The 23,635-nt window shown below is 38.7% G+C and overlaps 1 protein-coding gene and 1 long non-coding RNA gene across 51 annotated transcripts in view; one reads left to right on the forward strand and one right to left on the reverse strand.

Moving 5' to 3' along the window:
• SLMAP (sarcolemma associated protein) overlaps window positions 1-23,635 on the forward strand; it is an 87,429-nt gene that overhangs the window by 16,876 nt on the left and 46,918 nt on the right. For 24 of the 45 annotated variants that reach the window (XM_087742923.1, XM_087742921.1, XM_087742927.1 and 21 more), the window contains exon 3: window positions 19,635-19,788. In XM_087742923.1, coding sequence (XP_087599049.1) covers window positions 19,635-19,788 — 154 coding nt within the window. The remainder of the gene's footprint in view (window positions 1-19,634; window positions 19,789-23,635) is intronic. The other 21 variants (XM_087742924.1, XM_087742926.1, XM_087742934.1 and 18 more) reach the window with 1 other exon arrangement.
• Window positions 1,488-23,599, reverse strand: LOC148050051 (uncharacterized). 6 transcript variants are annotated; one of them, XR_015701195.1, is made up of 4 exons: window positions 21,147-23,599; window positions 10,902-13,447; window positions 10,415-10,760; window positions 1,488-2,204 (listed from the first exon to the last, which is right to left on the reverse strand). It is a non-coding gene; the product is annotated as an uncharacterized LOC148050051 (long non-coding RNA). The 6 variants fall into 6 exon arrangements; XR_015701198.1 differs by lacking the exon at window positions 1,488-2,204 and having other exon boundaries at window positions 9,900-10,760; window positions 10,902-13,431; window positions 21,147-21,223; window positions 22,543-23,599; XR_015701197.1 differs by lacking the exon at window positions 1,488-2,204 and having other exon boundaries at window positions 9,900-10,760; window positions 21,147-21,223; window positions 22,543-23,599.

Below are 23,635 nucleotides of genomic sequence, written 5' to 3' on the forward strand. Positions count from 1 at the left end.
GGAAAATAGTTTCACCTCTTGACTTGCTAATGAGAGCATTGGATGTTAGAGTTTGCTTCAATGCTTTTGGTTTATGTTTTAAATAGCAGCATGGAACGACTTGTGTTCATTTCCATGGTTCTGTCACAGCTAAAATAATTTATTTAATACTTAATGTAGTTTTGAACATGTTGCTTCATGAAGAAATCTAGTAATTCAGTTTGCATTGTAGTCAATGCTAAGTAGAGATGAATGTTTGTATCCTTGAACTGACACAATGGTTACTCTTCATATCTGCAGAATGTAAAAGTTCTGGTAGTTTTCTTTAAAAATCAATGTGTTTTTTTTTTTTCTGAGACTCTGTCACAGTAAACAATGATTTTTGTCAGCTAACAATTTGAACTTCTCTGTAATACAGTATCTGAAGTGAATGAAGAAAATTCAGGTGAAGTGTGAGTAGTAAAAGTATGGTCACTTAAGTGAGAAGTTTTTGTTTGCTCTGATAGTTATGTATTTGCAGGTTGACTCTTAACATAATGTAAGGAGGACTAAGTATTGCTTGGAAAGAAATTTTGTGTTTTCCAAAAAGAGAAGTCTTAGAAGCTCTTTATTAAATTCATCATTTGGTTGAATCAAGTTGGTGGGTTTCTCTTTGTGTGTTTTTTTTTTCTTTGTTTGTTTTGTGGGGGTTTGTGTGTGTGTGTTTTGTTTTTTTTAAATTTTATTTCTGTTTTTTTTCTTGGAATAGTTTAGGGACTGAATTCTTCTAATACAGATCGACTTTTCAGTTGAAATTATGGCTGCACAGAAATCTGAGAGAAGCTAAGCTAGTAATCTGTTGCAGTTTAAATGGTATTGAGGTTCCAGCTGACTGGCTCACCGCGGGCACACTTCTTTCTGGGTTGCAGAGCAAAATGTTTGTACATCACGCACAGTTGGTAAACCTTTAGAAAGAAGGGAATGAAAGAATAAAAGGTGATGGTTTTTCCTGAGTGAAGTTTTATAACGATTACTGTCTAGTTGGCAAAGAAGTAGATGTGTTGCATTCTATCACAAGGCCCAGTGTGCGAATACTTCTATTGTAACTTATCATAGAACATGACTGTTGAGTGACTCGCTTTGCATAAATGATCATAGTCTTCTCTTAAAGTAATAAGTGAAAACTGGATTAATAATCTGCACATTGGTTATTGTACGTATGAATGACTGCTAAAATCCAGAGGGACTCTCTAAAATCATAACAATTTATGTTTGTAAATTATTTTATACAAAATAATTTAGGGATTGGTAGAATAGTTAGGAATAAAGGGTTAAGTTCGGTTGGTTTGAAATGCCTACCATTTTTCTTTCTAAATAATATCTGTGTGAGTTTTCTTGCATTTTTTTCTCCTCTGCTTTGTTACTCTGAATTATTGATGTGGTTTACACATTTTTGTTTACTAGTTTACTGTTTCTGGTATTTAAATTTTCAGGCTAAACCTTTCAAAGGGAAGTGAAGAAAACATTAACGTTCCTGATGCGCCTATTAAGAAACACTGAGGTTATAAAACTGTTGAGAAACAGAGAAGGCGAACGCTGTGTGTCATGTTTTGAATTGGTTCTCGTTGGCGCTGGCTGAGTGGATGGTGTTGGACGTCTAGAGACATTCAGCTGCTGAATCTGGAAGTTGTCAGGCCATCTGGTTTGTGCAGTCAGTAGGTAGATAAGCTGCTGGAGTTGTCCAGCTTTGAATTAAGTGTGAAAAATGCAATTTAACAAGGTAAATGAGGGACCTTGGTTAACAGAACATGTTTATTTTATCTGACATGCACCTAATTTTAAGAGACAGAAAAGCAAGCCATGGAATAAACAAATATAGTAAAAATACAGTTTGTTTGTCCCATGAGAACTTATTAAGAATTAAATTATGTATTTGTGTTTATGTCCAGAAATGCAGCATCCCTTTGATTTTAAGGTACCTTCTGTTGAAGGTTGAAACGATAGTACAGGGTGTTCTGTGGTGTGCTTCTGGTCGCTTGTGTGCTTTGCACACGTTGCGGTTGTGTGATGGGAGGGGACTAGTCTACGCTCAGTTCCTCCACACGTCCAGATTTTTTTCTTTTCCAAAAGAAACCAGAGCATATAAACAGGGAGGAGGCTGGAGATGTGCTGTGGTGCAACGCCGAAAGCAGCTGTTTGGGAGAGCAGAACAGCTGCGTGCACTTACGGTCCACAGCATAGGCCTGCTGCAAAAGAAGGAACTTGTTAGGATGAAAAGTAGTTGAAATACATAGAGAAGAAAGCAGAGAGCTGACTCCTGGCGCTTCCCTGAAAACTTAGATGGGAGATGCTGCGTGCTGTCGAGGAATGTGCTATCCAGTAAAGCCAAGAGATATGTAAAGACTGAGGTTGTCCGTACGTTACTTTCTAGGAACTGCTGCAGTCTCTCTCATTTAAGAATACCTAACATACAGCTGCTCCTTCAGCCCCTAGGAGCTGTCAGGTGGCAGCAGAGGAAGGAGGTAATTCTAAGATCAAGTAGGAGACAGACTCGCTTCCTTCTCTTGAGCTCCACGGTAGACAGACTGATTCCTGCCTACTAACAGGAGCAGTGTGAAAAGGTGCTTTCATGTGAGAGGGTCTTACCCTTTACTTGTTACCTGTATCTGCTAGATGGTGTAGCTTCAGTGGATATTCTCATGGATCTGTGTATTAGCAATCAGGAGAGCTGTTACTGATCTATATATACATTTTGTATTCTGTTTTTATTATAACAATAACATCTTAATTGTTTTAAGACTGGCTGGGCAGACTTTGAAGCATTTTTCCCTGTTTTCAGTGGTAAACACTTCAAAATTATTCTAGCAAAAGTGTCACAAATTTTGTTGTGGGTTTTTTTAATGACAGGGTTGAAATAATGCAAAGCTGTAATAATCCAAAGAAACATTCTGCCAACCTGCATCATCTCTATGCAGGCATTTGCATGGTATAGGCAGGCGATATGCCTGGTATTTGCATAGGACCTCAGTATACTGCTTGGCTGCAGAAGGAAACTACTTTCCAAAAAAGTTTAGAAGAAAGAAGCAATGGGGACACACATATATTTCTCTTGAATTTGTATTTAACCATGTTGCTCTTAATGCTGCCGATTCCCAGTGGCCCAACCTATTTTCCTTTGAAACAAACTATGGATAGCATCTAATCCTAATTAAAGTTTATTAAAACTTCATACTAATACTAGTCTAATTATAGGTAGCGTAAAAGTCTTGCTGATTTTTTCTTTAATCAAAGTATAGTCTTGTCTACAGCCATATGAAATTTAAGCTTGGGTGGCAAACCTCTTGGTGTGTCAAAGCTTAGTACTTACCAGCAAACATGTTTTTTGTGGGCAGGCTGTGTTTGTACTGGGAGTGCAGTTTGAATTTTACGTGAACTTAATTTGAGGGTTCATCTGTTTTGGTGATACACAGTACAGATTTTGTTTTTTTCATAGAGTAGATGGGCCAGCGTAGATGCGACTGATTTGATGCGCGCTACCAGTGCGTTGCCACTCTTATTAAATGTCATTATCGCTTTTAATGAGTGGAGAAGCCAAACTTGCTGAGCTTTCTTCCATGCTCTGTTGGGACTGTAGATTTTGAAATAGTTCTTTAAATGTTTTTGCTTTGAGTTACCAGTGCCTATCCTTCTGCCAGTTGTTTTTGTTCTTGTTCTTTTAGTAACTGACTCATTCTCCTGGTTTGTTTTAGTTTCTGGACTTTCTCTTTTGTTCTTCTAAGAGCCTAGATAATGAATTGTAGCAGAACTTAATACGTTACATGTCAAGAATGCATTTTAAGAAAGTGCTACCTTTGTAAAGAAAAAGCCTAACTGTTCCCAGAACAGCAATGTTTTTGAACTGCTGATTAGGCATGGAAAAAATCTGCATGTTAACTCCAGTTCTTTTGCAGCATATGGCCAATTTCTAGCTAGATATTTTTTACCATTGATTAGGAAGTTCAATTTCTATATTTAATGTGAAAAGGCTTTGACGGCATTCTGATTTTTACACATGCTTGCTTATTCTGGGTAGAATTTCAATAACTTGCATAATTTCAGTAGCAGGAACATCGAAGTTGAGAAACCTAATTTTAAAATCTGAGAAGTAGGAGAATTGTTAATGTGGATGTTGTAGCTGAAAAATAGCTTGTGTTTGAGGCTCTAGACTGTAAAGATGGGATTAATAATTTAGACAACCCACAGTATATGTGCTACAACTAATGGAAATTTCAGTATTAAAAAAAAAAAAAGCCACCCTCATAATATAAACAGTCTTTAACTTTAGTTTCTGATACGTACTTCTTTTATTGAATTGGTTTGCTTGGCCAAATCTGGGCGAGAGTGTGTATAATTATGTTGCCCTCTAGTGGTTGCAACTCAGGTTTAAATAGTAAAAAGAAAAGGCATTTTCATGCTTAGGGAAGGGATTCAATGGTTCTTGCTTGCAAATGATTAGGTGTGTTGCGTTTTTTACAGTAGCAATGTGTTCACTGGTCTGTGGAACGGCATGTTACTGCCACGACAACTGAATAACCCCAGGCTTGTACAGAGAAAAGATAATATGCTATTGTATAATTGATAGCAGGGAATACCACCTATAATTATTATGATGGAAACAAAAAAAAAATCTTGATGCATTTATTGTATAATTTTTTTTCTAATCTTATGAGATTATCGTTAGTGCCTTATTGGTGTGCTGGTTGCAGTGTTTGGGTGCGTGCCTTCGGCTACCGCATGGGAAGAACATAGTGGCACTTGTAACCTTTTGATGAGGCTTTGGATTCAACTTTCAGGGGAGTGGATGTTTAAAAAAAGTATTCAAGTCCTTCAGGCCACCTACATTAATTTGCTCTCTTGTGATTCTTGCTAGGCAGAATTATTTTTTTGCTTCATGTTTTCTCTGCAACTGCCCCCCCACTTTTTTTTTCCTAGTTCAAAGCATCACATCTTTAATGAGATGAATTAATGAGAAATTAATGAATGAATTAATGAGAAAAATCACTTGACCCTTCATTCATGGGCAAACAATTTACCAGTTTTCTACGGTCAGCAGGACAAGTTCCTTGAATTGGTAGCTGAACGGAAAAGCTTGGTAATCACTGGGACTAGTCATCTTTTCATAATTTTGCATATGCTTTTCAGGATTGAAATTATCTGTACTTACGTCATCTCTCCCGCTCTCATCCCCCCTCCTTTTTTTTTTTCTTTTTTTTTTTTTTTAATTAGATCAATTTGGAATAAAAAACCTATCAAGCTTATCCTAACTGCTTTGTTTAAAAAAAAAAAGGGGGGGGGGCGGATGGAACTAACTTTTCTGATGATAATACTGAAGTACAAAGAATGACCTAAGTGATTCAGTGTACATAGTATCAGCAACTTTACGTTGCTGCTTTTAGGAGGTGAACTGTGGAAAATTTCACTGTATGTTTGTAGCCATTAAAAATGCATATCATCTTGGTAAGAAAAATGTTATATTATGTTTTGTCAATTGGACAGTGTGACTTGAAATCTGTATATAGATGGTTGGAGGTGTCTCTGGTTTTCATACCTGGAAGGATCTGCCGTTTGGAAAATGACTTGATGGCTGTTTAAAGAATTAAACCATCAATTTCCCTTTATAAGATGTATCACAGAGAATATTTCTTCTTAGACTGACAATCTAGAACCACTGGTGCTAGAAAGAGGTTCTTTTTGTACTTTGAAAAATATTTTCCATGTTTTAGAGGGAAATATGGCACATTTAGTCCAAAAAATTGCAAGACTTGGTAATGTATTTCTGAGAGGTGTGGATGACTACTTTCTCAGGCTTTGCGGCTGAGAGGGTGTGAGATTGCCAGCAGTACTTGGCAATTCCCTTGCCGCTGCTCCTCGTGCCCACTGGCAGATTGGTCATGGGCACTTGTCATGCGTTCGAAGTACTTCTTTATTGACAGAGTTACTTTAAAGGGCATTCAGGTTTGGTTTTTTAGCTTGTCTGAAGAATAAAATTCATGGACACAGTGTTATCAGTGTAATGTCCCCGATGACTTTGTGGAGATGATGGAAAATAGCTAGAAAAAAAGGCATCAAAATACTTCTCTCTGTGTGGAAAGCTGTACTGGAATAATTACCTTGGCAAGTTCTGCCACGTTAGCAAACCTTTTAATCTGTAAACCCAAGGTACCATGTATGTGATTTTTGCCCTCGACTAAGACCGGTGTGGATCATGACTCACTGTGTTTGAAACTGTAATTGCCATATCCTTGAACATCTTATCTGCGCTCTGCCCATTCCTCTGTGTCTGCTGGGGTTGTTCTGATGTTCCGAGCCGGTGAGAAGGCTGCAGCACCTGCCCCTTGTTCTGAAGCCAGCAGGACCCAGCTGAAGAAATGGCTGACCAATATTCTCTAAGATCACTTACCAAAAATCAGCTCATACAATCTCTCAGATTGCTGGCAGGCCCATCGCAGTATGTGGATGCATGCTATAGGTATTTCTTACCTTAAGCTTAAAAAAAAATTCATCTTTTTTTATTGTAAAAGTGTTGCTCTCAAAGGAACACCAGAATAATCTGCCTTTGGTCATGAATACCAGCATCCAGTTACTGCTTGCTTTGAAAGTCTTGACCCAAGAATGAGTTGCAGATAAATGCAGTCTCCTCCCGGACTATTTTCGCTCTCACTTTGTTGGAGGTATGGCTTGGCAGTGCCTTGAGCACAAATATTAAACTCCCAATTGTCAAATTTCTCCTCTGTGCCGGAAAATGAATTTTCCGTCTTTGGATGGAGCCGCACCCTTTTCTGACGGTGTTTGGTTTCCAGTTAATTGCATTTGCTCTCTGTATGGAATGCCGAAGTTCAAAACACAGCATGAAAATAAATTAAATTTAGTATTTATTTTTTTTTTATAAAAAGGTTTGGTCCTTATGTGATGCAGAGAGGTCTTCAGAAAACCAGGGAGGAGCATACCGCTCTGTGAGCCTTTTTTTCAGTATGAGGAAGCGTGCAGTGAACTCTCACTGCACTGTATTTTGGTAGTATTTGTGGTTTGGACCTGGTACAGAAATATCTAGCTTGACATGATTAAAACTAGTGCAGTGCCGTTTGTACTTAAGCAGTTCTTTTGAGTTAGGACTGCATCCTTATTGCTGCATTGAACTTACATCCCCATAACATTAAGCTTATCCTCAGTATGGTTATTTTAACTGTAGTTTAGAAATGTGCTGGATGTTATTTTCCTTGTGACACCTGTCATCTGCTAATAAACAGCTCAGGAGCAGGACATGTCAGAAAGCACGAAATCTTTGCTTTGTGCAAAGGAGAGATGAATTACCTAGGCCTACTGCAGATGTTTGCTTAAAAAAAAAATACTGTAGTGGCATTAGAAAAGTCCTTTCAGATGGAATATGTCCCTCGCTGAAAGGAAGGGAGACAACTTCTTCATAAGTTTTTCAGGATATTTTTAGAGTTTTTATGTAGTGTTATTGTGATGATACCAAATATTGCATTTGGAGGTGTTGGTGAAATCTGATGTGGTTTATTTCTTTGTCTGAATGTGTGATCACTGGGAGTTTTCTCTGTCATAAACCAGCAGCAGTACGGAATGAACGATGGCAGGTAAACACGGTACCTTATGTGGAAGGAGCAGAAATGAGGAAAGGCTGAAATAGTTTTAACAACTTCTCCCTTTATTCTCTATACTTATAAAAAGTGAACACGTGAGAAGAGATTCTTCTTTGTGAGGAACAGAGGAGCTTTGATGTAATGATTAACTAATTGGAGAAACTTAGCAGCGTGTAGCAAGAGTGTCAAGCAGCTTTTGCAGTGCTGCACCTGCCTTGAAATGTCTGGGATTGTGGCTGAGAGCTGGAGTTCCCTGCTAAACTATCGAGCTGCCTCCTACTACTTCTTCTCCTGTCAGTAGGTCTCCTTCTTTGGCTCTTCACCTGGTGGAGTATCTGGTAACTTTGGCTTCTGTTGTGGTTTTTCTCCCATTTGCTTGCAAATGAAAAATGTAACTGTTTGCTGATAGAAGTTTAGTAGTGCAAAATTCTTAAGGAAAATGTCAATTTCAGTTGATTTATTGCTAATCACTTAGTTATCTCGTTAATTCAAGATTTTTGAGGCAGCAGAAACAATGGATGATGTTAGTGTTGGATTTCTTGTTCTAAGTATTTACTGTGCCAGATCCTGATAGTATGTCAAGATTTCCTTTTTTTAAAACATTGGTTTTTAATTTGTCTTCTGCTTTTTCTGTCAATTCTGCCTATTCTCCCATGTGTTCCCGCTAAAACAATGTAGTGTTTATTTTAGTAGGTGTTGTAAATCTTTGGTATTATTTTTTATTTATGCAAGGTTTTAATAAGGTTAGTATCTTATAAATCTCTCCTGGTCTTTAAATTTTGCCTTGCTTCTGATCTTAAATTAGGGCAAAGCAAAGCTATGTGCAAGCATGACAAATCTCCCTTTTTGTCGTACTTTTCATTGCTGTAATCGGAGACAAGGCCACAGTTCATTTTGATCTTGCACTTTATAAAGTTGGTCAAAGAACGTAACTGTCAAGTTTAACCACTTCTTGATAGTGAATTTAAGAACAAAAATTTTAGTTCTCTGATTAGTCTTAGCATTTTTTTGCTAGTGCAGAATTTTAGTACAGGTGCTTTTGCCACTTGAAGGTAAGAGTAAATTGCAATGATAAATTGCCAACCTTTAGGAACATACATTTGAAGAGAAATTAGAGTTATATATGGCAACCTGCTCTTTGCAAAGCTCACTTCTTTATTTTTTTTATCTGGATACATACATCCTACAAATGCAGTCTTTGGGACTTTGTACACTTCAAGATAATGTTTACTTTCATTACTGCAAAGTTTGAATATGTCATGTTGCCAAGCTCTCATTAAATTTATTACAGTAAACGATAGTATTTAGCTTTCAGTCTAGTTTTAGAGGGAAGTATTCATGTAATGGCATCAGGATTGGTGAGTCTTTCAGCAATATTTTACACTTAAGTTATTAAGTGATTATCCTGAAGAAGCCTGGATTTCTGGGTAATGGCCTGTTAAGGTGTTTTGTTTCTTTTCTTTATTTTAAAGCTGTATTAAGTTGCAGTATATTTCTGTAATTGATTAATAGAGAGAACACAGTAACATTAGGAGAAACCTCAGAAAGTCACCTTGTCCGTATGTTTTCCCCAGGGTAAATGTTTGATGTGGTGATAGAAGTTGATGTAAATTATACAAAGTAATCACTGGTATCACAGCGCTACATGATACATAGCTGTATAAATGTCTTGTGTAACGAGACTGAGCTTCCTTAATGAAATATAGCAGAACAACTTGTTTGCAACGAGTACAATATCCTTCTAGAAACCTGTTTTTTAATCTAGTTTTTATTGGTTTTGTTTTTAATATGGAGCAGGAAATTTTTTTCAAAGTCTCTGTATGTTGTGGAAGATATTGTCATCTATGACAGCAGTAAAAGAAAATAAATCTCTTCATTGTATTGCTTTTGTATTCTAATGAATCAATTTGAGAATCTTGGGACCGTGTGTGAGTAGTCATTTCTCAGGAATCTTTCCCTTGATTGCACTTTATTGTTAATATATTTTAGCTTAGCACTTAAAGCAGCAGTATACCTTAAAAATCTCTCAGCATTTTCAGGATGAGAATTTCGCATAGAATGAAAATTCTACTTGAGAATTTTCATTCTAGGCTGAAAATTCAAATAATTTTTAGTTTTCCTCAAGAAAATTCTGTGTAATTAGTACTGAGTTGGGGAATTTTTTTGTAGGGAACTTTTCTGCTTTGTCTCTATTCAGAATGGAGTTGCATCTCCTTTTCTGAGGCTGTTAATGTCCTTAACCTATTCTGTGATTTCTTTACAAAAGGAAGTTTTAAAGCATGGCATATGTGAAGGGACAGACTTTGATTCAGCTGTGAGGAGAATAAATAAAAAAATTTTCTAGTTGTCCTGAAACCATCCAGCATTTGTAGCAGGCTGATTTTCAGGAATTCTTGTGAACTGTGAGGACAAAAGTTAAGTAAAAGAGGTATTCTCTAGAGCAGTAATTGGTAGCTATGGTGACAGATGTCTTACTGTAGCAAGTCAGTCAGCTACCAAATTACTTGTAAATTAGAACTCTTCCTCTAGATCTTCTCTTTTTAAAAATAGCCTTTTGCATCGAAACTAGTGACATTGATGTGGAGAGAGATCTATTTTTGGATGGTGTTGTCACATTTTGTGGTAAAACATTTTATTTTGAGGTTTTGGGGAGTATCTTGTCATCCTGCTCCTTTTTACTGTGAATGCATTTCAGGGTTATTTGAATAATCTACGGATGGATCAGCACTCATGAGTAACTTTTGCCTTTTTAAACTACTTTATTCCACACTTTGTTTACCATACAAAAGTTTATTCAGTAAGAGGAATGAACGTACCGTGCCTAGGATTGCTTCAGGTCACGTCCTTTAGCATGAATCTTCTACATGAATGTACTTATGCAGAATTTTGAGGAGTGAGGCGTTACAGAATAACAGAGGGTGGTCAGGACTTGTTCTTCTGTGACTGGGCATTTTACTGCATTTTGCAATTACAGAATGTGCTTATTGGGAGGAGATGACTTCACAGCTGTCAAGTTTGGTTACAAATCGTTGTTTCTAGAAAATAGTTTGTGAGGCTACTTGAATGCCACCAGTTCTGCAGAGGAGGGCGAGGGCAAATAGGTTAGCGAGGGGAACCATCCTTTCTGATAACGTTTCTATTCGTGTTCGTTGGTTCCAGGTTCTTTTTGTTTTTTAAAAAAAAAAAAAAAAAAAAAAAAAAGAGAGAGAGAATGAAACGACAGGACTTGGGCAACTTTTGTGCAAAGTTTGGGTGAGAGCGCAGTCATAGAGTAAAAGCACTGCTTTCAGTATAAGCTGTTACCTTAATGTTGGAATTCTATGATGAACATCTCATATGAAAGTATTTTTTCCATATAAATTACTGTCACCGTAATACTACTGCATTTTTTCCAGAAGGTTTTTTCTTCTAGGTGTTTGGAGTGTTGATAGTTCCTTTTAGAGCTAAAGTAAATAAAAGAAATCCGAAAGTGGGTTAGTGATGTTTGTACAGTTCTGTACCGATCATTGGGATGTTGGGGGTTCCAGGAATTGTGGTGCAGTTTGTTTACTTATATGTTACGAAAGCAAAGATGATGCAGGTCATCATGGTTTTCTTAATTTACTCCAGCTTCAGACAGCTATCTCCTAATAGAGAGAACTCCAGATTATGGCTGTGAAATGTACTTTAAGGTCTTAAGGTTCTGACATACAGCAGTTGACAGAATTCAGACGGTTGACATTGTAAATACAGGCTGCTCTCCGCTGTGTTCCTCTTGAATGCTGCTGCTGCTGCGGGAGCTTTGAGTCTATGGCTTAGGAACCGGCTTCTAAAGTGTGCTCATTTTTAGCCCAGGCCGTTGTTGTGTACCAACCAAATTAAGCAAACTGAAAATGGTAGGAATTGTGAAACCATGGTGAGTTGTTCAGCTGCCCCTGCCATCGAGCCAGCTTTGCTGCTTTCTGTGATGGGTGAGGAGGAGATGACTGGGATGGTGGTGGGTTCGGCTGCCTCCTTTCTTGTGTCCATTACCACATGTGCGTTGAAGACCTCAGCCTTGAATGGTATAGTGATTGTGAAAGATGTGTGGGACCATGGTTTGAAGTTGAGGACACCAATGTATAATTACAGCAAATGGAGATAAGCCGTAGAGATCTTAATTCTCGTTCTTTTATGTGTATCCACAAGCTTTAAATTGTGACCATGGGTTTTTGCTTTTGTTATAAACTAGAGAACTTGGATTGTGATATAGTTTGAGATCCTAAACTTAAACTTGTAGCCATCTGCCAATCTCTTTAATATGAATTACTTTGAAAAATGCAACAGTGCAGCTTGAGAATTTTGTTTGATAATAGCCCAAACCATTTAAATAAAATGCTTTTAAGCTCTGCATAGCTTATAACAAAACTGAATCGTTAAACAGTATTGCTGAGGCTTTAGTAGCCTTTCTGTTAATAATGCCCACTTCCTAATACAAATTTTAAAATCCTTTAAAAGTCAATATCTGACATCCTGTTTCTGAGTTTTCCTGATGTAGAGTATGTGAATAACTGCAAATATTGAAGACTAGTATAGAGCTATTCACTAAGAGTTACCTTGAGTCCTGAGCTTTTCACCCTCAGACCAGTAAGTTCAGTTGCAACTACTAGCAGATGTAGGGTTTGAATAGTGGTTTAGAAAGTAAATGCTTTTGCCTAATGGGCACAACAGGTAGGAGATGGCAGTTAACCCTGCAAACATGCTGTCATGTTTTTTCGTTTTTTGTGAATATTTTCAATGTGCCGTTATTTAAAATTCTGATAGGTGTGTGTCTGTAGAAGTCACCAGTGAAAATAAGCATTGCGATGTAGTATGTCAAAAGCAAGGTCTGTGCTGAAATGTTTGCAGGTACAACACACCTGGATATATTTGCTCTGTTCTGTTGAGAAAGGTGACATTTTGCTACCGAGGAACACACTAGAGCAACTCAAGGTTGTAGGCAAACATATGTTTTGTGCCCAGTTTAAGCTTGGTGCCCCTTGGTGTTTGCCATTGCCCCCCTACCTGAGGCGGCTCCTCCTCCTCCCCACAAACCCAACCCGTCTTCCCGTCCCCCCCATAGCCCCTGTGTCCTCCTCACGCAAAGCCTGCCGAGTTAGCTCGGAGAAGAGCGAAGCTGAATGACAGGGCCTGTAGTGAACTTCAAAGCACTTGGACCATCAGGACACAGCAAGCAGCAGAGGGATTAATACTTCACAGCACTTCAGATACGTCCAGAAAAGGCTGCACTCTGTTTATCCCCAGACTCGGTGATGCTGGCGCAAAACTGCTTTTACTGCCACAGTTTATTTTGCTTGACAACAGGTATGAGCAACAGCAGGGTTGTCCTGGCAGTACAGTCAACAAAACTTCAAGGTGTAAACAGGCAGGGAACAGCGTGGTCAGCAGAAGTGCACATTGCCTGCTCTCCGCTCCCTCCCGCCCCTTGGAGCTGCTGGCAGGTTTGGAAGGGAAGCGCTGAATTCCTGGGGGTAGCTGAGGGTTTTAACCTTTTTCATCGGAGTAGCTGGGTTTAGGTTAGGCTTACGTTTTCAGTTGAAAGTTTAGGGTGAATATTTTTTGTCCAGTACTATGTCAACGAAGGTTCACTTTTTCCTTTTTTCTTATTTACCGCATAGAAAGAGCGGTTAAGTGTATTTTCCAAAGAAGTTTCTGAAAACTACTAGCAAGTTGTGCTTTTCTGGGGACCTTCAATACTTCGGTCCCTGAATAGCTGTCTGCCTCTCCTGCAGTTTGTTCAGTCTGACTGGAAAATCCCTTCACAGCTGGTCACGTGCAGCTTCACAGCCTCTGCCGGCCCCAGGTAGCTGGAATCCTTTTAGAAAGGAGATCTGCTAAGAACTCAAAAGTTAGTGCCCTAGTTTTGTTTCTAAGTTGAAAGAGCTGGTGTTCAGCAAGCAAAGAGCTATTAGATCCATGTGTTTAAGAAACATAAGACTAAATAGAAAAGCAATTTTGCTTGATGTACCCCACCCTGTGAATTATGCTTGCTGATGGAGACAAATACTTCTAGTTCCGTGGTAGGCGGGTGGAGTTAGGCGAGTGAGAGGAAAGGAATTTAGGATATGCCTAAGCAGACCAGAATGAGGAACTCAATCAATTGGATCTGGAGATCATTTAGCAGTTGAACTTTTCTATCTTACGGCCAAAGGAGCGACCTGGAATTCAGTGTGGTTTGCACAGTGTACTCTGGCAGAAGTGCTGCTCCCAAAATAAGAAAGTACTCAGTGCTAACACTTCAAGGAAGATAAAATGATCTTTTAATTGTATGGGAGAAAAAGCTTTCTGGCTGCAGTGTGATAAATGTTGGCCATATTGGTCTGACCCCAGTGTGTATTGTTTCAAAATCTTTCTGCAGATTGTGCACAGAGATTAAAATCTCTTTCAGATTGTGCAAAGCCAGTATACGTTGTCTCTTAGTAGAATACGCAGCATGAAACAAGTAAACACACACAGTTGTACTACTCGGTCCAATTTTGGCCTGAAGTATTACTCTCGGGCAAGTATTCCAATTTTTAGATCCCCATTTATTTGCTGCATTTGAGTATTAGCTTCAGTACTCGGGGGATGCATTTGTAATGTCAGCGTTAATTGTCTAACGGTTGATCATTTCGTTTGTAGCATGAGTAGGGGAAGAATCTGTTGCCTTAACTGCAGCATTTTATGGCTTAACTGCTCTAGCTGACAGCCTTGCTGACCCTTTGTGGTAGTAAACATGGCAAAAATGAAGTTGTCATCTCCTTAGTGGCTATAGTTCAGAATTTGACAAATTAAATTTGTCTGGTTTAAACTAATGCCTCAAAGTCTGTGTAACAGGGCTCTGAAGCACGTGGGAGTTGCGTATACTTCTTTCACACAGAAAATAGGAGATGAGGAAAAGAATGGTAAACTAGGAGGCCCTGAAATTGGGATTCGCTCTCTACATTGGTTGTCTAGGCAGTGAAAATATATTGAATGAATAAAATATATTAATGATTGACTTTCTGTAAAAGAGCCAACGGCCTGTATTTTGGTGCTTATTATTTACTTAATTACTAATTCAGCTATGGAATAAGGCTGAAATATGTTTAAATATATGCTGTGGTCTATATCTGCATTTTTAGATGTAGAATTTGTTCGTTTTCATGGAATGAATCTCACATCTCTGCAGACAAACTGTCTCAGTTCTCCAGTAGTTCTCCTCACTGTAATGCTCAGCGTAATGGTCCTGAACTGCAGTTTCAAGCTGGGTTCGATGGAGTAGCAGTAATGTGCTCTTAAAATGGAAAAGGACGGCTATACATAGTGATAGCAAATGTTACGTGAGTCTGTCTCGATCGCCAGTCTTGATTTACTGCCTTAGTGCAGTACTGGTACAGCTCTACCCTAGGAGAGACTTGAGGTTCTTTTGTTCATTGTAGTGTACTTGGGGTAGTTAGGCCATAAGGGTTTTTGAAAAAACACTATTTAAACAGTCAAGAACTCATTAACAGAGGACTTGCTCTTTAAACAGTGATTATTTTTTTTTTTTTTTCCTCCTGTTTTCCTGTATGTGGAGCACTTATTCTCCCTCTTTACCTTGTAATGAACAGTTATGCAACAGAAAGATCTCTGTTATCTTTGGCTTTTGAGTGTGTGATTATTATGCACTGCTGTTACTTTGAGATTTTAATTTTGTTCTGAGGAAGCTAAAATGTTAAACTAGCAAGTTAGTTAAAAGTTCATTTTCAGTGACGCACTTGGCTACATTTTAGGCTAATTCTAGAACTCCATGTTAAATTTCTAGTTCGATCCTTAGTGGAATAATGCCATATATTGAGAGATGCTGTATATCGTCAAGATGAAGATGAAAAAAAGCAGTGCTAAAAGCAAGTCTTGGAGTAAGATATTAAAACAACAGCTCATCAGTTGTTTGTTCTACCCTTGTGTTGTACTGTAATTAAATCCAGGTAATTAAATCACTGAAAAAGTGTGCTGCTTGCTTTTCAAGATTTTCTGTGCATCTCTGAGCCCATCCTTTGTCTCCTCTGAGACCCGTCAGAAATGTCTCGTCCTGTACCAGAACTGCATATGGCTTGGGAAACAAAGCACTTCATCACTTTCTCACTTGTCGGGCGAAGTAAGGAGTTATCTTCAGCCCACCTCTTGGAAATGTTAGAGTAGTAATCATTAAGCAGAATATTTGGTGGTGGTTGTTTTTATTTCTTTGAAGAAAACAGTCTACCTGCTTTTCATAGGTAAAGTTAAATTTGTCCTTCTGGAGCATAGCGATTTTGTAACTTTATAATATCAGCTAGGATACATATATTGTGTGTGCGTAAGTTTAATGCATTATAATCTGGGATGTCTGTGGAAGAATTTTTCTATTTCATTAATCGGGAAGTATTAGGAATTTGTTACAGAGGGAAAAATTGTAATGCTATCTAACTGCATGGAAGTAAAATGTAGACTGTGATTTAGCAAGTTGCGGTACTCTTCTGAGTCACTGACCTAGAAAGCAATGGAACTTAAATGGAATGAGATTTTATACCCCACAGGTCAAGGCAGAGGAGGTTCTTTTGTTGGGTTTGCAAAACTGAGTCTTAACTTGAAATATGATAAATACTAAATTTGTGAAATTAATACATAATTCCTTGTAAAACATGGAAACAAAAATCTGTAATTTTTCGAAACTTCCTGAATGCAGTTTCTAAAGAAGATGGACCGTACTGGAGAAGGTTGAGCGTACTGATGAACCTCAAGTTTGACTTTATTTTAAAGTCTCCATACATTTTGTGGAAGCAGCGTGGTAGGATGTCTGCAGTTAACTGGGGTATAAACAAGAAAGAATGCAAACTATCATGGGAACATAAATTACTAAGGAGGAAATGTGGGCTGGGATTTCTTTTTCTGTCTGAGAAGGTGCTACGATGCTGGAGAGTAAGTTTCTCAAATAGTTCTATGTTACCTTGCATTTTAAAGAGGGAAAACTACCACTCAAACCATACATATATATATATAGTTGTGATCTGAATTAAGGATGTGATACTTTAACAGTCCTCAAAAGCTGAGGTGTTTTGAATGTTCATGAGCTATCCTCTCTGCTCTAAATTGGACTAGTTGTTAACGTGAGGGACAAAAGGGCTGGGGCTTTAGTTTGATCTGAAGGAAAGTGTGAATTATAAAAGCAAGTGTAATTAGGTCAGTATATGCTGCCCTTTTTTCTGGCAGTACCTGCTTAAGCACCTCCTCATATAACTTGCATCAGCTCTCAAAACTGGTTTGCAGTGACTAAACAAATGCTTGAGCCAGTTGGACTAAAGAGGTGGTGGTGCAACTCGGCAGGGAGCACCGGGGAAGGGACAGACTTCTGGTTCTCCTCACGCTGACACTGCTGCTGAAGTTTGTTGGTTTGGGCTGGAAGGCAGGGAGAACAAATGGTGCTGGTTTCACAGAAGGCACCGTATTCCGTAGCTGCTGCGTAAAAGGCGTTGTTTTGGGAACTGGAGAACCCACCAAGGATACTGCATAATTAGTAGTATATGAAATACCAGTATGCTGCCATAAATCCTAGTTATCGTATACACGTGTTTGTCTCGGGGCTTGTACTTGATTTTGTTTTCTATAAATAACTTTTAATAATGATACAAAAGTGATGAAGGGATAGACCTTTAAGATAATTGGAACTAGTGAAAACTGGTATGGCAATAACAGGTGACTCTGGTACATGAAAGGGACTGGTGCTGTGGGTTGCTGACTGGTGGCTACGTTAAAGACGAGATGACTGAATCCTTTTTGCCAGGTGTTGAAGTCAGTGCATTTCTACTTAGACATCAGCTTATTAACATGTTGCTGGTTTTACTTATTTCTTTACTAGAAGCAGGAAGAGGAGAGTATTTTAATCCTGTTTGTAAGGACTTCAAGAGCATCACTTTTCTAAAATTTACATAATGAAATTCAGTAGCATACAGTTAAATGGACATCAATTTAATAATATTAAATTTAATGTGTATTTTCTGTGGCCATTTGTTCACAGATTTTTTTTTTCAGTTTGAATTTTGAGACTCTACTGGTATTTTGTATGTTTTGTGTTGCTGATGCTGTGTCGCACTTGCTTTCCCTGTGCTCTCGTCTGTGCCCCATCTGCGGATTCTGCAGAAGTGTTTCGACAAGGCGCAGTGATTAATCAAAAAGTTGGAGGGACAAAAGGCAGATATAATGCATAGGAAAGAAAAGGGTGGGGAAAACCAAATAAGCACGAGCATGTTTGTTTCTCCTTGCTTGTGACTCACTTTTTCATGAGAAGGATTTTCAAATGGAGCAGGATGCCGACTGAAAACAAACTGAAAACAAGCAGGAAGCACAAAATAGTTTTCTCTGCACTGAACTATGAGAGGGTTCAGTACTCTGAGTTTAGTAAATTAACAAGCTAATTAATTTGATTGGCTTTTAGACTTATAGCTGTTATAAAAGCTATATTATATATTATTATACAGTAATATGTAGTATTTCATAATATATAGAGTATTATTTAGAGTAGGGTGGGTCTGATTGTTAATGCAGTGAATGCAGCCATAATTGCGTGATCTATCCATAATCTGTGTTTACCCTTCATCTTTATGAACATATGACTATTTGATTATTATTTTCTTTTTCTTGAATTCAAGATCAAAGGCATATCTGTTGGAAAAAAAATCTTTCATGTGCTGCTTTTCATTCTGTCATTACGTGCACCTAGCTGACCTTTCCTGTGCTGGCATTCTCCTCGATTACTGTATTGAGGCCCATCTTCGGGACGCAGCGGCACTTAGGCTCTCGGGTTAGGGGCACTGCTCTGTGCCGCTCAGGACGAGCGTGTAAGATACACGTGCTTGGTATCATTTCCCAATATGAAATCTGGAAGAGCCCTAGTGCTGGTTTCTCACTCCTTTTTAAACCCACCTTTTCCCTCGACACTATTGAGCTATATATCACTTTTTTTGAGGAGTGTGATGATAAAGGCAAATAAAAGCATGGAAAAGTTTGCATGGAACCCTGAAAAAAAATTATCAGTTGCTTTTATAGGAAAAACATGGGAATACATTCATTTCTCTGAAGGCAACATCTCTCCCCCAGATTGATGCTTGCTTTGGGACTTGATGAGGTTCCTTATGAGTGCAGGAAGGCAGGGATTTCTACCATCCCATCAGGTTCCTGTAATAACTGCTGTCAGCTTGACCTCCCGAAAGTGACTCATTTGGGTAGTTACACCTGCCCGGTTACTGACATTCCCGTCCCCTCTTTCATGCCCTCTGCCGATCAGGTCTCAGCCAGTGACTCTGGTCTTCTGCCAGGTGACTCACTTGTAACCTGGTCTCAGATGCAGCAGTTTTGACTAGAAGTCTTGTGTCATCAGCAGTTTCAGATTCAGTAAGTTGCTATTAAAATTTAATTAACTCTACAAATGGATATTTACAAAGGTACTTGATGATGCAGCAATCTTGAGATTAACTTAATGCTGTGAACTAGTATCGCTGAGAGGTAAAAACATACTAATTTTTTTTTCCTTAGTTTCCCCGTGGTCTTATATTACAATTTCTGAATTCTGTCTTCTGCCACAGCTTTTCCGTGTGCCCTCAGTGCACTTCCCTGCAGCGTGTTTCTGTCGTGGAACACTGGTGCCTTAAATGTGTGAGCAGTTAGACTTCTTGTGTGTTGACCAACATAAATAGAAATTCTTACACGTCTGTGTCAAAAGGTGGTGTTGCTAACAATGTCTGATCCTTTCCATGCAGGCAGTAGGTTAAGTACAGTTTGTAGCAATTACTTCCATAGTCTATATGCGAAAATTCAATCGTGTGTTAAACAACTACAAATCAAATACAAATATTTCTCAATAATATGAAGATGTTGCTTCCTGAGGAAGGTGTTTTTGAGTTTCATACATTGGTCCTCTTCTACATCAAGATATCAAGCTATATTTTATAGCAAATAAAATTTTACTGGAGCTTATGTTTCATCATACTTGTTTTGTTTTTTTCCAGGTGCTTTACTATTTTTTTTGTTTGTTTGTTTTTACAGTTCTATCTTCAAGACACTAAAAGTAGTAATGGTACCTTTATTAATAGTCAGAGACTGAGCAGAGGATCTGAGGAAAGCCCACCATGTGAAATTATGTCAGGTGACATCATCCAGTTTGGTGTAGATGTGACAGAGAACACGCGGAAAGGTAAGGGTATGGATCATTTTTTGTTTTTCCAAGTATATTTATTTAGAACATCTTATTACAATCCGATCTGTAAAATGGTATTCCTGTTCTAAGAAAATAAGGTGAGTTTGGTTGTTTTTTTTTTTTTTCTTTTGTTACCTCTTCTCTCCTTTGTGCTGGCGGTGAGTGCTGTGGCCACATGGTAAACCGGATCAAGAAACTGATCTGCTGAAAGCACTAACTATATCCACCCACCCACCCACCACCCTGCCAACTAGGTTTTACCTGGGTTGCCTCCACGGCCCACACTCTTCTGTGGCTGTATGGGTGCTAGTGTGGGTAGTGGAAATGCAGATCCAGAAGCGGAGGCTCAACTGGGGCCGCATGTTTAGCTATTGCTTCACTTACATTGACTTACAACAATTTCAAAAGGAGCAGCACGGGCATGTGTGCATAGTGCTGTGTGGGGTTTTTTACTTCTTTACTTTTTTATTTTTTTATTTTACTTTCTGTCAAGGCTATGAACCCTAAAGTTTCAGCTAAGGTGACAGAAGTGTGAAACTGCATTTCTTGATAAAGTACTCGGAATAAGTTTGAAACGGGCTAATTTAATTCTTGTCAAGATACCTACTTTTTCTTTCTGTGGCTGCTACTGATTTTGGTTCCTGCAGGTAGTTTAAAATGAGGATAGAAAAACGTTGCTAGCTGAAAAATGAAGTGATGGGATTTCTTGTTCGGTTTGGTTTTCTTGGTGTCCTCTTCCCCGTATGCACGCTCAAGAGATCTTGTATTATGGTAATAGCTATATGTCTGTGTTAATCAATAAAAATGCAGCCTCTGTCTCTTCTCTTTTGCATTTATGTACAGTGTTTCAGGAGTCATTTCTTACTCTTTCTGAAAACTGGTCTGTATGTGAATTATTAGATTGTAATCAATATTGTCAAGACTTTTTAAAGTTACCTAATGGGTCTGTTACTTTCTGTAAGCGTTGAAGTTCTGCCCATGTTCTGAAGAATCCTAATCCAGTAACACACAGATTTAGCAATAAAATGGCAGAGCTGCCATCACTGCTCTTCCACTTTACTACTTTTCTGAACAAGACCTTCATAGAGCTTATCCTTAAAGAGGGGTGTATTAGGAAAGAATGAAATCAAAGGGTAATATTAAATTTAAATGCTGCTGGTAAAGTTCTTTTAAAAAAAAAAAAAAAAAAAAAAACCAAAAAACCAAACACCAAAACCAAAACCCAAACGAACACCAATACCACCACCCCAAACCAAACCTCCTAAAACCCAACAAACCAACCCATAGTACAACAGTAGAATTTTTAAAACGCATTAAGTGAACAAAACAAAAATATGAAGCCTGCTCCATCTGTTACTCACAAATCCTATCTGTCTTCAGCCAGGCAGAGTTATAGTTCTCGAAGTCTGAAGCATCAGAGGAAGGTCAATGAATGCATCTTTAAAGAAAACATTGTTAAGCATTGGAGGTGGTTAAGTATTTTGTCTTGGAGAGCTTCTGGAGCTATAGTATTTTTGAGTGATGGATGGGGGTGAAGGTCACACTACATTGTTTCACTTTTCTCAAAAATGGTGTTGTGAAGATTAACTCCTGGATGCCCAGTTGGAATTGTCTGGGAGTTACTTAAAACGTTATTTCATGTGAAGTGATTGCAGATATTTATGAATACTAGCAGTGTACCTGGAATAAATCAAATTACTACATTGCATCTAATGAACCTGGAACTATTAATTTGATGAGATGCTGTCCTGGCTAAAAGAGGCTGAATTTCTTCATGTGTGTTTAGACCTAAAACAATTTTTATTTTAAGATTTAGTTGGAAGAAAAATTGGAGTTCGCTTGTTTTTATCAGCAATTATTTGCCATGAGTTTATGTAAAAGTTTGTGAAAAGTTCATCATAAGCAAACTCTTGCCAGGAATTCTTGCCAGTAGTAGTTCTTCCCACTGGCTTTATGTTAGTTCTGCAAAACACGATGCCAGCGACCTAGCGTTTGTGTAATGAGTGATCGGGTTGTGCGGCCTTCCTTGTCCTCTTCCCTAGCTTTGGCATAGGCAGCGTACTCGTGTTCCCCGTGAACGTGTTGAGCGAGCTAATGAAGAAGAGCTTGCAAGGTTGGCTTTTCTCCCTCCTCATGCTCTCCCGAGCAGTGAATGAAGATTGTATCATCGTGCTGGGACATGAAACAGCTGCATCACAGTTGAAGTGTTTACCCATGAATGCAACTGGAATGCACATAAACACGTTTTTTTCACCAGTTTGTTTTGGTAGTCTTAGATGTTACTGTTAACCTAATCCAGTAATGAAACAGACATGAAAGTAGTTTTTAAATTAGGGATTCCCTTTAAAACCATTTTGCATTCTGGTATTTACATAACGCCTTACTTGCACAAGACATTTCAGCATTTTGCTGTGTGTAATTGTAAGGTAATGACAGGATAGGCAGAGTTTACTTGCCTATGGAAATTCTGATTTGTGTAAATATTGCTAGAATACATTTTATTTTATTGTTCAGGCTGTGTTGCAGTAAGTCATTTCCTTGCAAATACGGTCGTGATTTGGTTCATTAAAATAGTGGCATGCTCAGTATGTGATATCTTATATCAGCACCGATTCCTCTGCTTTCTGCTGCTGAGCTGAAGTCATTAGCGGGCCCGAGAGGAATGTTGCCAACCCTCCCGCTCCCTTATTTGTCCACGTTATATTACTAGCAAGCACGCGGTCCTGCTCGTTTCCCTCTCCTTAACACAGTACTTACCTATTAATCATCTTCCCGTCCTTTTCTCTGTGTTAGCGTGGTTTGTATTCTTTTAGCACTTCCTAAATTTCCCAGTCAGTGCCAGAGCATTCCACAGGTTAACTGGGGGTGACTTCCCCACGTGGAAAGGAGCAGCAGGCTTTCAAGTAGGGTCAAATAATACCAGCTGATTCAGTTCAAATACAGTTTATGCACTTTTTTCTAGTCAAGTTTGGACTCCTTAATGCATCTTTTCTCTCATGTGGTGTTTGAAAAAGCCTGCGCAGAGGAGGAAACCTGGTGCGTGCTGCTTGTCAAATACATAGAGCTCTCAAAGGGGAAGGAGACAGGCAGTTTCTTAGTGCTATTTTAATTATTGCCACAGCTGATGTTATCACATCAACAGGTGAAAACAAATATGAGAGCAGCATTTGCAAATTGTCTCTATGAAGCAAAAATTTTGAGACAAACAAAAATTACGTCTTTATTCCCGTTTCTATGCTCCTTTGCAGCATAAACCCCTCGTCAGGGCTCAGGGCAGCTCGCGGTGGCTTTCTGGAGCTGGGCGGCGAAGCGTGCGGCGGTTAGGTGTGTCAGAATGACGCAGCAAGTTTGCGACCGGAGTTTCGCGGGGCAGATGGAGCAGGAGTAGGGTTTTTCCACTCGCTCCGTGGCCGGCCGTGGAGTGCGAGCGGGCAGCGGGGCCGCTGAGCCAGTCCCGCCTGGCAAACAGGCGTTGCTTTACTGCCTTTTTGTTTCTTTACTCCCCAAAAGGAATAATAGAGGCTTGAATTTAAACAATTACCACTATCCTGTCCAGTCATCACTATAATAATGTTTTAGATGTTGCTTTACCTTTCCCTTAGGCTTTCTCATTATTATTTCAATTATAATGAACCGATAGCTAAAGGACAGGTGTGCAGGGTGTTCTTTTGTTTGTTTTTATCATTTTTATTTTATAAACCTATCAAAGTGCTTGGTACCTTTTCACAGTCACTGTCTATTTGAGACCCTCTTCTAAATCCCCTTTATCTCCTAATTTTTTACACAAATAAAGCTCCTGCAGCTTTTAGGAGATTTTTTTGTTGTTTTTTTTTTCAGTCTGAGTGTTGAT

The sequence above is a fragment of the Nipponia nippon genome, unplaced genomic scaffold (genome assembly GCF_047370975.1).
Source record: "Nipponia nippon isolate SJK-2023a ecotype South Korea unplaced genomic scaffold, ASM4737097v1 scaffold_9, whole genome shotgun sequence".
Taxonomy (NCBI): domain Eukaryota; kingdom Metazoa; phylum Chordata; class Aves; order Pelecaniformes; family Threskiornithidae; genus Nipponia; species Nipponia nippon.